The sequence below is a fragment of the Mustela erminea genome, chromosome 17 (genome assembly GCF_009829155.1).
Source record: "Mustela erminea isolate mMusErm1 chromosome 17, mMusErm1.Pri, whole genome shotgun sequence".
In the NCBI taxonomy this organism is placed as follows: domain Eukaryota; kingdom Metazoa; phylum Chordata; class Mammalia; order Carnivora; family Mustelidae; genus Mustela; species Mustela erminea.
This window is the reverse complement of record NC_045630.1, coordinates 56,103,248-56,116,674: the sequence shown is the minus strand read 5'-3', so window position 1 is coordinate 56,116,674 and position 13,427 is coordinate 56,103,248. Positions and strand designations below refer to the sequence as shown.

Sequence of the window (13,427 nt, the reverse complement as noted above, 5' to 3'; positions counted from 1 at the left end):
GGGAGTCTGAAGCATGGGGCTCGATCTCAAGTCTCAGATCATGATTCGAACCAAAGTCAAGAGTCAGACCCTTCACTGACTGAGCCACCCAGGTGCCCCTATTCGGTGTGTCTTAGGCGGTTGCCACAGAATGTCCAGCTTCGTGACGTTGGTGACATCCTAATGAGTCTCATGTGACTTGTCCTTTTGAGAAGGGAGGCGGATGGAGCAGAGTAGGCATTGCCTTTGGGATGCTCACGTTTCCTGGATCTTACGAATCTAACTGCTTTTCTTCCAACCCTGTGTTTTAGGTAATATAGAATACAGCTGCCCTGCCACGAATGAATGTGAAATCACCAAGCGCAGACGTAAATCCTGCCAGGCTTGCCGCTTCATGAAGTGTTTGAAAGTGGGCATGCTGAAGGAAGGTAAGGCGTGTGGCCGGGGGCCTGTGCATTCGGTTGGGGATGGGGGAAGGGTGCGTGCAGGGAATGATGGAGACACTAGAGAAAACCGGAAAAAGATGAGGTCACAGTAAGCACTCCGAATCCGATGGCAGAATACATCTTTATGCCTGAGTTTTCCGATCTGTCCTGGCTAACTGCATGATATCAACAGGAAGGGACAAGGTAGAAAACATCTGATGTGCAGCTAAACCCACCAGGTATGCTTGGTAATTCTGACTCTTCATCTTTACGAGTTGCAGAAGGCAAAGGACGAAGGACACCAAGAGGCTAGTCCTTGTCTTTTTGTGTTTCTTCTCATTTCTAAGTTTGCAGGGAGGTTTTCTCCTCCACCATTGCTAAGATGTAATTGACAAATAAGAATTGTGTATATTTAAGGTGTATGACTTGAAGTTTTGATATACATATGTATTGTAAGATCATTGCCACAGTGGAGCTAATTAACAGACCCATCATTTCTTATTGTCACCACTTTTTAAAAAAAATGAATATTAGGTTTAACACACTCTTTATTTTTTTCCAGTCTTATCCTTTGAACTTAGGTTCTTTTCTAAAAAGCTTGTAATAATGATACTAAAATTGTTGCTTTCCCTCAGGGGAAACATCAACAAACACAGAATAATAACAGTGACCAAGGATTCAGTTATGGCTTGAGCTCACACAGCTCACAAGTGGTAGAGCCAAGAACCTAGCAGAGGGTCAGATTTTAGAATTCACTGAATTCTTCCACCCATATCCAAGGTCCTGAAATATTTGTATATGTCAGCATGTCCAAGGAAACGAACATTTTAGCTTGAAGCTAGGAAGAAGTTATTCTTTTCTTTGGAAAGCCTGGGTAGGTTTTTTGTTTTTGTTTTTAAATGCATCCCTGTCTATATGTTTGTTTTTGTAGATGTGTGTTTCTTTTTTTACGGTTTTAGATTTTACTATCTCTTTCTCTTCAGAAAATTTGCCAGAGTTTAATATAAATATGACAATTTTATGAAGTGACAAAAGTTTGAAAGAAAATTAGGCAAATTACAAACTACATTTAAATGTATTGCTTCTGTTGAGTCATGACATATCATGGGGTTGGCCCTATTAGTTTATATATTTGGTCTTACTGGAGATCCCTTGTTTTTTAACTTCTAAATGCAAATAGATCCAAGTGTTTATTCCCTCAGAACAAACCAAAGCTTCAGCAAACCAGGAATTGGCATTCCTAGATCTCATAATTTTTCCTGGTTTGTTCTTAATGCAAGAAAGGTGAATGGATCACTTATTTTTGGGGGGATGTAGAATTCATGCCCCATTTCTCCACCCTTTATTAGACCGCTCAGAACTAACCCATCATTTGACAAGAACAAAGAAGACCCTCTCAAACTCTTCTTATCTTTGCCTCTCCTCTTCCCCTGGAGTGGGGTTGGGTGGGGGGAGCTATAAACAAAGAGTGTGTGACTTTATCATTAAAGCCTTATAAAAACATCACACAAGATATATTGTCAAGTAAAAAAATAATAATAAAAAAATAAAGTGCAAGTTCACTAGTCATATGATTCAGTGTGTATATGAGTTTATTTTTATATAAGAATATGTATTTGTATTAAAAATGTATAACCTTGTCTATTTTAATCATTCATATTAAAATATCTGTAGAGAGAGAAAGGAAAAAGAATGGTATGAGGGAAATGTGTGCTTCGTGCTGGACTGGACGTGGAGAAGTGGAAGTGGGGTAAGCGAGGATTGGGGACAGTGTGACACTATGAGTGCAACAAGGAGGGGGCATATGAATACAATACTCTTTCCTCTGTACAGCCTTTGGCACCATTAGGATTTTTCATAGTTGATATATTTTGCATTTATAATCCACTTGCTAAATATTTATTACGTTACTCCTTTGTGCCAGGCACGAGTCTAGGCTCTAGCGGTGGGGCAGTGAGAAAGTCAAATATGGTTGTTCTTGCTAGAGAAAACTGACATGGAAAAGCCAGTGGGAGAGTTTTGATAAAGGAAGAAATATGTATAAAAACCCAACCATAATGACCCAACCCACAAGACGAGGAATTTTCCTTTGAGTCAGAATGATGGTGACAGCTTATTCCTTTTGAGGTTGAAACTTTATCTTGGTAATTGCCTTAAATCCTAGCGTAGATAACAAGCAAAACCTCCTTCACAGTAACGTGAGAAGTAACTGATGGTCCATTTCCGGTCGTTATATTGCCACTTAGTTGAGGTGTAGAGACTCACACGGAACTTAAAGCTCATTCAGAAACAGTTAATTAGAAGTTGGGAGTTGAGGAATAATGTCCAAAGAACAAAGCATTTTTTAAAGTGTTATAAAAGTAATAGATCAATTAGCACTTTGGATGGATGTGTCCTAGATGTGGATTTTATTTTCAAAAACTAAAGTACGTGGAGATGTGTTTCCATTTACAGGTTGATAGAATTTTTTGACTAGTTTAATTTTACTACTACGATTTTTTCACCTCTTTGCACTCCCAGGTTTATGGATGAAGTGAAACCAGAAATAAAGTGTCCCTTAAATAATTTCCCTCATTGTGGTTTTTAAGCAGGAGCACTCTGGAAGGTGGGTAGAGTGACCCAGGAGGTGTGAACTGTGTTTAATTAAACAATATTGGTGAAAGAAATGGGCCGGTGCTTATCTGTAATTCACACCTCTTCAGTTGCTGTTATCAAGCCTTTAGAGGGTCTGTTTTCAAGGGAATTGCTGCTGTTGCTGATATACTCCAATAATAATTTATTTTCCTTTACTTCCTTATGCCCACTTTGATGGGAAAATGCCAGTTCTCTAAGCCCCTCCCTGCAAAAGGATGGCTATGAGTAAATACAGAATATTCCTTTTCTTTTGTACTTAAAAATGTCGTGAAATATCGCACTGCACCCTGCATATAAATACACAATTATGTTTGGCCATCTCCTTGGCTCAAGACTGGCCTCCTCAGCCTGGAGAGAGTGATCCTGTCTTAAATGTATCTTTATGGACGGAGAGGGATTTCGGTCCCGTGCAGTATGTCAGGGATCATGATGTAGTAAATCTATTCAAATGTAAACCTGTTCAATTCAATTACCAGTCCATAATAAAATTTGCTGCTACAACCCCCGTGTTGACCACAGCGGTCCTTACAGGCTGATGGCACAGCAGGCCTGGAAATTGACAGACAAAATCTATTTAAACAAAAAACAACATTAGTTATAGAATCTGAAATGAAATCAGATTTCAACAGCTTTGATGGGAACCTTCTTTCCTTTAACAGGTATTTTTATTCAACTAGCCAAATACATCTTCGATCAAGGGCTGCCTGAGGGAAATAAAGAAGTTTTCATAAAAAAGGTGGTTTATAGAAAAAGGAGACTTTACTCTTTTAAAAACGATAATCCCTGGTTTTATTGACTGATGTTTCTACTAATGATGTAGGGTGCCAAAGGGAAGTGATGGCTTAGTGGGCAGATGAGTCCGGTTGCATCACGTTGTGCATCGTTAAATTCTTACAGGCTATGCCTTCTCGTTAGCCAGTGCCGGAATTATGTCTGAATGAACTACATCGGATTTTAACATTAGAATGTTTTTTTCAAAAGACTTTATTTATTTATTTGTCAGAGAGAAAGAGCACAAGGAGGGAGAGCTGCAGGCAGAGGGAGAAGCAGCCTTCTGGAGCCCGATGCGGGGCTCGGTCTTAGGACCCTGGGATCATGACCTGGGCAGAAGGCAGATGCTTAACCGACTGAGCCACCCAGGTGTCTCTAGAATTTATTTTTTTTTTTTTACATGTTTGTGGAGAGATTTTTTTTTTTTTAAAGATTTTATTTATTTGTTTATTTGACAGAGAGAGATCACAAGTAGGCAGAGAGGCAGGCAGAGAGAGAGAGAGAGAGAGAGAGGAGGAAGCAGGCTCCGCACTGAGCAGGGAACCCGATGCGGGGCTCCATCCCAGGACCCTGGGATCATGACCTGAGCCGAAGGCAGAGGCTTTAACCCACTGAGCCACCCAGGCGCCCCAGGTCTCTAGAATTTTTGAGTCAAAAAATCGTTACCATTAGCAATGAATGATTAGTTGTGTGGAGAAAATGACAGAGTGCTGCAACATTTAAAAACAAAAACAAACAAACAAAAACTTCAAGAAGCATAGTTAAAAAAAAAAAATGATAGTTCATTCAAATTCAAGTGGCTGCACCATGCCACATCCTGAAAAAAATCCCCTTTTCTTTTTCTGGGCTCTACTTTGCTGGTAAGCCTCATGAACGATGGGCAAGCATTCGATTTTCGGCATTGTGCCATACTGTATGTCAGCGAAACCCCATCTATTACAAGATATCTGGTCTCAACATTCCCTTTTCATTTTTTTCAGGTATTGCTTATTTGAAGGAAAAAAACAAGAACTAATCAAGGTGCACCTATAAATCTGGTCAAGATTTATTTTTATTTTGATCTCTCTCCTTGGTTATTTAAAGGCTATTGCCGGACATACTGGTTCGGTTTACACTCTGTCAGTGGCAAAGAGAGACATTCTATGAAAGCTATAATTATTTTATTTAGGTATAGAATTCACTGATCGAAGGATTGAAGGGCTTTTTGCTGTTTACTGGTATGATGGGTTTCACCTTGGCAACTCAATTTTTCTTTGACTTTTGTAGACGAGAGCGAGGTGCCCCCAGGTATGCACAGCGTTCCCTTACCCAGCCAGGCCAGCCTGTCTGCCAAAGTATAGCAGAATCAAGGCAGCATGGAGGGCCAGTACAGCTATTTCATGTCAAAGAGATGCTTTTCACTTTGCCTACTTTTTAAGAGAGAGAGAGAGAACACAAGCAGGGAGAGTGGCAGGCAGAGGGAGAAGGAGAAGCAGGCTCCCCGCAGACCCTAGAGCCCGACGCAGGGCTGCTCACTGCCAGGATCCTGGGATCATGATCTGAGCCAAAGGCAGGTGCTTAACTGACTGAGCCACCCAGGTGCCCCACTATGCCTATTTTTTTTTTTTTTAAAGGTTACTTAAACCTTTCTGATCTTCCCTTTCATCATCTGTAAAGTGATGGTAGCAACAGTAGCATTTGCAAATGAAATGTGAATGATTAGTAAAAAACTGCACCGGGCGTGTCCAGCACGCATGTGGTGTAGAATGAGGACTGAATGAACATTATTTGTTGTTGCTAGAAACAGTAAGGGTCAAGCTGTGGGGTCAGGGGGTCCGAGAGTCTAGCCCTGACTCTCCCACTTCCTGGACCTGCACAATTTCCACAACCTTTAAGACCCTATTTACTTGAGCCTGTTTATTTGTGAACATAGGACTGAAGATAGAACTTAACCTTGTGAGGTTTTTGAAAAACCAAGAGAGGTAATAGAGGCACAGGGTCTGGCACATGGTTAGCAGGTGACGTTCGGAGCTAGAATCTGGGTATATGATATTCACCTGCTGTTCTAATATAAATTCATATACATTTTGTTATTTTTTGGCAATATCAAGGACCTTGGGGGTCCTTTCCAAATTTTTTATAGAAACACATCAATAGATGAAAATTTGTTCCACAATTTCATGAGGAGATTTAGTTTTTTGGGTTCTGTTTATTTGTTTTTAAGGAGTTTCCATGTCTGGCATGGATCCCAATGCGGGGCTTGAACTCATGACCGTCAGATCGAGACCTGAGCTGAGATCAGGAGTCAGAGGCCTAACCCACTGAGTTTTTAATATCTACCCTTAGGTCAAATAAAGAAAGACAACAGTTTAAAAAAGAAAAAGGGGACTTCAAGCAGCAGTTTTTAACAACAACAGCATAGGTGAGGAGTGCCTTTGATTACTGGTTGAGCAGTAGAAAGGAAGCCTCGTTCCTTTGTCATTCAGAGAAAACAGGCAAACTACACACATTTTAAAATGCGCATGGAGAAGTGTAAGAACTTGACTAGTCTCATAGGCACATTAAATTTTACCAAGGACATTTTGATAGCAGAGCATCATGGGAAAAAACTAGAGTATCACATGAGTTTTAGTACCCCTCCATACGTCTTAACTGAGCTTCTCCCCTGTGTCTGGCAAAATACCATGCTCTAGCTTTTGATTTCGACTTTTCCTGTTCCCTAGGTTGTGATTTGGAGGAAATCCATTGATTTCTGTCTTCATTTCCCCACGGGCAGGGCAACATTTAGACCATGTTCTTTCTCATCCCTTCTATTCTGATGGAAGTTTTATTTAGAAAATGTTAGAAGGTCTGTAGAAACATTATACCAGCATAGACATGAAGATACTTGTAATTATGATGATGCTGTTGACGATGTCCGTGAGGCAAGTCAAACCATAGGAACTATGATTTGTAGACTTGATTTGGCTATATACGTTGTGCTCTTTTATAAATTTTGTCTTAACCGGTTAATTCTTTGGTTGCTTTTTGTCTTTCTGGAAAAGGAGAAAATATGATATTTTTGCCACAGTTTATAGCAGTGAGAGTTGTAGGAACAGTGGAGCGGTCAATAGATATTTAAATACTCAGGAAATGAGGTCTTGCACTTTTGCCTGTGTTTGAAAAACTTTTTCTCTGTATTACCTCACAGTCCCTACCAACCCTTGCCAATATGTTGAAGTGCAGTCGGTAGCGTTTCATCTCTGTGAGCATCTGAAATCTCACCACGGATTGCTGTATTGCTACCGGTCAGATTTATTGGAAGTTTTGTTGATACAGTTTTAAAATAAAAATATTGACATAAATAGGAGAGGAGAAGAGCAACTTTATATCATTTAGATGCCTTCTAAATATTTCCTCTGGGGGAGAAGGGAGTCATTAAAATGAACAAAACCAGTGACATAGTTGTATGTTTTATTGATAAGCACGTTTGCTTTTCATATTTGATTTGACATTTTTAGAGTAAGTTTCTATTAGGGAGGTATTTCATATTTCCCCCTACATTTTTTTTTTTAAGATTTTATTTATTTGACAGAGAGAGAGAGAGAGAGAGAGATCACAAGTAGGCAGAGAGGCAGGCGGAGCAGAGAGCCCGATGTGGGACTCAATCCCAGGACTCCGAGATCATGACCTGAGCCAAAGGCAGAGGCTTAAGCCACTGAGCCACCCAGGCGCCCCACCCCTACTTTTTAAAGTCCCAAAACAACGAGCATGAAGATTCTGGGTAGCTGAGTTAGGATTGTGGGTCTTCCTCTTTAGGATAAAGGCAAAGCCAAGGATGGGGATCTGCATTTGGGATAAGTCACCATTCGGTGTGGAAAGGGCACAGCATATTAAGGTTCCATTAACACCTTGAAAGCCTCACTCGGTAGATAAAAGCAGGGGACCCTGGGTGTGAGAGTCTCGTTAATCAGATGAGGAATCCAAGGCTCAGAGGGTTTCAGTGACTTACACGGTGACCCACTGCAGCCAGAGTGGGAATGGGATTAGAAGTCAGGTAGGTCACCTTTCAGGCTCTGGGTCTCTATCGAGCTTCGCGGCAATCGTGGCCGAACAAGGGGCTTCTCGTTCGCCGGCCTCAGGTGGATTGGCCCCAGTCTCAGCACCGTAGGCTGATAGTGCCTGAGACATTCATGTGGGGGGAGAAGAAATGGGAAAGTGTCCTGGTGCTCGCAGGAAGCAGCAGAGCTTGTGGGTTTAAAAAGGGGGTTGGGCCTAAGTTCTAAGTGACCTTCATCAAGAAGGGCCTTTTCCGTAGGATTCTGATCTCAGGAAACCAAGCTTTTCTCACTTGGGGTCGGATGAGGCCACCGAAGATACAGACAGTGGGGGAGACCGGTCAGGAAAAGGTGCTTACGGATTCGCTGAGCAGCCACAGTATTGGGCCGAATGTGAGCTGGAGGAGGCATTACGTGCCAGAAATTTTGGAGGTCCGAAGGGCACAGTGTGAGGCCCAGCGTGGAACAGTACGTTTAGGTCCATTTGTTTTGTCGGACTGAGTTAGTGTCGGTCTCTGGACAGGTCCCCAGGGAAAGAAGTTAACCTCAAAAAGTCTGAGGATCTAGAATTATCTTTTTAAAAATATATATATTTTATTTATTTATTTGCCAGAGAGAGAAAGAGAGAGAGAGAATGCACAAGAAGTGGGGTAGGGGAGGGCAGCAGGCAGTGGGAGAAGCAGGGTCCCTGCTCTGGATATGGGACTCGATCCCAGGACACTGAGATCATGACCTGAGCCAAAGGCAGATGCTTAACTGACTGAGCCACCCAGGTGTCCCTAGAATTCTTTTTTATTCCATTCCTGGGTGGATGGATCTCCAGTATCTTAAGAAGGTTCCCTCATCTATGCTCTGCTTCAGTCTGGGCTTGCCAAGTCATTGCCAGTCGCTTTCGAGCAGAAAAGCCTCATATTTTACTCTGACTCATGAACTAACAGGGCTGGCCTAACGTTTAGGAAATCTTTGGGTGGAGGAAATGGTAGCAGTAGAAAGGTGGCACTGGCCTTTTTTCTCCCACCTTAGAAAATTCTTTGTCCAGGGCCCTATTTCTTCTGAGCGATCTCATCACAGTCCAGGCTTTTTAGCTTTGAGAAGACGTATGTGTCCGTGTGTGTGTGCGTGTGCGTGTGTGCGTGCACATCCGTGCAGGTGTATGAGACAGAACACGGATCATACATTTATTCATTGAGCTGTCATTACTTCTCTTCAGTCAGTTGTCTTGAGCCCCCAGGATCTAATGAAAAATTATCCCAGAACTGTTTTCCTACAACCACAGCTTGTGTCTTGATTTATATATGGCAGTGGGAGCTCTGAGAGTCTTCTGGGTTTACCCTATCAGCAGGAGAGCAAAGAGCAACTTACTTGTCTAATTACCCTTCTGTTTCATAGCTTCCATTTTAACAAAATGACCATTTAAAGGGTATAACATTTTCCAGGTAGTTTCTCTTTAAAAAATAGAAAGCTACTCAGGTCATTTGGTAACAAGCTGATTTGTTTTTGCTTACTTAAAGAACCTGCTTGGCGCAATTTATCCTAACAAAGTATCTTTTGTAAAAACCCTCTGAAGAAGACATTGCCAAGGTGATTTTTTTTTTTCCTCAAGTCTAATATCATTATGCTGCCAAGTCGAAAACAGAAATTATTGGTAGGGAAATTTGGGTTCCTACTGCCTTCAAAAAGCAGAACAAAGAAAAGGAGAAAGCTTTAATGGTATTCAAGGAAAATATTTCTGTGTTAGATGACAGTTAATAGAACTGCATTGACCTCACTGGTATTTCTTGCACTCTCTGTTGTAATATTATCCTAAGAAGCTCCCTCATTAATGCAGAGTATTGAGCAAAACTCCCAAGTTATAATATAAGCAATAGCAAAGAGCACCTTCTTTCTGAGCTTTGTCCTGACATGAAGCCGTTTGGGAATATAGTTAAGTCCCATAAAAAGTTATTTCATGTACAGATACTGCATTACCAGATTGTGATTTTTTTTTTTTTTTGACATGCTTTGTTGGTAGGAAACTTGAACCGTCTGTCTCAAAATGAACAGGGAAAGTTTTGCGAGTAAGGGGGTAATAACATATATTCCTAGGAGCCTAAAATGCATTAAGCTATGTGCTATGTGCTTTCGTTAGATTTTTTTTTTCTTTTTTTTTTTTTGTTCTTTCTTGCAATGACCCTTGAAGGTGGGTATTTCCCCATTTCACAGAGGAATGAGAGCTTGGAGTGATAATGTTACTTGCCAGAGTTCTCACAAGGCACGATAAGAGACTGGATTTTATGGCAGGCGTTCTAGCTCTATTGCCTGTGCTCTGTATTTGTTTAAAATAGTTCGTCTTTGCGAACCATAGTGATATTCAAGTGTACAGTTAGCTTGGGATTCTCAGGGGCTATGGCTATTCAGGAGATACTGAGCTCTTAAAAGAATGTTTAAGTCAACCATTAAAAAAAAAACAAAAGTCAGACTCATTTCATTGATTTGAGTTCTTCATTGAATGTCCAGAAATAGAATGAACTGTGTTTGAAGGCGGTGAGTTTCCCATCGTTGCGAGAGATGTAGAGAATAGGGTCACGTTCCACGTGGGCTTTAAGGCCAGGGTATCTTTTCTGGTCACTTCCCATTCTGAGATTCTTAAGATCCAACATAAGCTTTGGAATAACTTGCCAGTTATAAACTGTAGGAATAAACATTGGCAACACTCACGCTGTTCAGTGCCTGGGAACCCTATTTCAGGGGTCTGTGTTTTTGTCAAACAGAGTATGACATCTTACATAAATCCAAGTTAGAGCATAGAGGAACATTTTGGCATCGGTTTACTTTCTGGCTCCAATTTTTTGAACTTCAGAACCAAATTCCTTGTAAGTTTTGCTTTTGTAGAAAGGAGCGAGTTTGATTTACTGACGTTGAGTACAGTCTGCCTCAGTTGTTTAGAGGATTTGGCCATAGTGGGCCACTGGAGTATTACGATCTTATCTCTGATTCATGGGGAAATTTGGAGTACTGAAGATTTAAAGACGTATCCATGATTCTGTATATACCTTATGCAGATCTTAGGGTGGCACATACTCCCTGTGCATGTCTGGTTTTCAGGAACTATTTTTATTTATTTTTGAAATATAACAATTACATTAGAAATGAAGTAGGTTCTCTCTTGTGGACGCAGCACCAAGGATCATTTGAACGGAGTAAATCTATCCTTGCTACATGTGGGTTAGAGAGGACAGAAAGATTGAAATGGGAAGAAAAGGTTCTTTTTAACTCCCTTCCTCCTGCTTTAATTGGAATACTATTAAAAGTTAATCATTTATTTGATTGTCCCCATTTTTCATTTCCATTTGTGAACTTGAAATAGGAAGCCGGCATTTATCTAAGATGCCACCAATTTTTTTTTTAAAATTCCTTTTGGATTATAAAAAGTTCCTAGTGGGTTTCACCCCAGGGGGGGTAAACCTGTTTCCACATTTGCTCACACATGGAAAGTGTAGCGACAGTACCGTGTGCGGTGAGGGAAGCGCGAGGGGAGGCCCTTGCCAGACAGGATTCTGATGTGGCATTTCCTCCCACCGGCCTCCAGACAACAGATTTCTGTTTCTTTCCACCAGTGCGCACATCTCTCAACGTGGCATGGACGTCCACGGCATCAAGCTTGAATTTAATGTGAAGGCATTCTGACAAATGTTTGAATAATGCCCATTTCATTCGGGCGCCATTGCCAACTGTTTGGCTCCCTTTCTCGTTAAGGCCGTGCAGAGTGCAACTCTGTCTGTATCCTGTCGGGTATCCTACATGATTTTGTTCCTTCCTAAGTCTCCCTCAAATGAAAGTGAGTGCCGGTCATTTCCTGAGAGATTGTTCTGTAGTTTTGCCTCTCCCTCCCTTAGTCGGCTGTAGAGCCACCAACCAGCTTCCCTAAGGCAAGCTGTCTGCAAAGGAACAAGCCAGCTGGCTTGGCCAAGGTTGATCAATGATGAGAGGCAGGCTGGGTTCCAGGTTCACAAAAGCCACTCAGTGGAGAGTAGGTCAGCGGCTTCCCCAAAGCCAATTAGCTGGCAGAAGTCTGAGGCGCCCAGCGCTAGCCAAATTCCCTGAGCCTGATGGTACTGGTGGGGAGTCCATCCTTGGGTTTCCTGGCAAACCAGACCCGAGTGAATGGCAGATTGTGCTATTTGAGAGCCAGTGTCGCTTTATGGCTACTAGAACAAATATCAGGGAGCCGTCGCTCGCTCTCTGCCTCACCCAGGTAGACTGGACGGCCCAGGCGCGATGACTGATCCTCAGGTGCGTTGGGCTTCCGCTGATTAGGTGCATCATAAATGTATTTTTACCTGGCTTTGGCTTTTTGAAGTGGACGTGAATAGGAATCATGCCGTCGAAGGAGATTAACATGGAACTGATTTGGGAGGGAGGAAGTGCGACGGAGACCTTTGACAGGAGTATTGGGATTTTGACTATTTTAAAATCCCAATTGTAACAGCTGCTCCTCTTATAGGTGACGGTGGTGAAAATACGGGACCTAGGGCAACCCCAGAGGAAGGGTGTCTTAGCAGTTGCCTTTCAGTTAACCTGTTTTTCCCAGGATTATGTGTATCTGGGATCATAATCAGTTCCTATTTTTCTCAACACTTACATGTTCAGCTATCAAATCTTTTCTACATAAGCTGTATAATCATAATTTTCTTTTCTTTTTTTAGGAAGAGAGCACACACGCATGCATGCACATGAGGGGAGGTGGGGAGAGGGAGAGGGTGAGAGAGATTCTCAGGCAGATCCTATGCTCAGCGCAGAGCCTGATGTGGGGATCCGTCTCACCACCCTGAGATCATGACCTGACCTGAAATCAAGAGCTGATGCTTAACCAACTGAGCCACCCAGGTGCTCCATAGCCTGCATAATCATAATTTTAAGATACCTAGACTATTTTCCTAGACTTTTTAGCTACACTGGGGATGTGGAGACTTTAAGGAGCAGAATATATGAAAAATGAGATCATTTAGAGGCTCCTGGGTGACTCAGGCATCAGTTAAGTGTCTGCCTTTGGCTCAGGTCATGATCCCGCCATCTTGGGATCGAGCCCCAAGTCAGGCTCCCTGTTCAGTGGGGGGTTTGCGTCTCCCTCTCCCTAACCCTCTCCCCCTGCTCTCTTTCTCTCTTGGTCTCTCTCAAATAAATAAATAAAATTTTTAAAAAATGAGATGATTTACATTATTTAGTTTAACTTAGCATGTATTTTGACTTAGATCTGTACTGATTTCTGGTTCTGTCTTAGAGCGCCAGCCAGCATGTTACCCCCACAGGCAGCTAAGTCCATTTTGCTGGTCTACCTCTTATTTCTTAGATGTTTAAGTGTTTCCTTTGAGACCACCCGAGACACTGTTTAGTTGCTTCTCTCTAGACTGTCCCTTAAATTCTCCCCAACTAAACTTCTCCCTAACATGTTATGTTTCAGGCCTCCCAACTTCCTCTTCCTCCCCTGCCCTTAAATTTTTTTTTTTTTTTAATTTCAAAATTTCCTCTGAAAGCAGAGTTTCTTCACAATTGTAGTGAGTTGCTATTCGGTGATTCCCAAGCTGATGACCTCCATAATTATCCCCAACCTCCACCTCCCATG

At 41.9% G+C, this 13,427-nt stretch overlaps 1 protein-coding gene across 16 annotated transcripts in view; it reads left to right on the top strand.

Moving 5' to 3' along the window:
* Positions 1–13,427, top strand: part of ESRRG (estrogen related receptor gamma) — a 624,049-nt gene that overhangs the window by 464,432 nt on the left and 146,190 nt on the right. For all 16 annotated transcript variants that reach the window (XM_032317728.1, XM_032317731.1, XM_032317734.1 and 13 more), the window contains one exon: positions 291–407. In XM_032317728.1, coding sequence (XP_032173619.1) covers positions 291–407 — 117 coding nt within the window. The remainder of the gene's footprint in view (positions 1–290; positions 408–13,427) is intronic.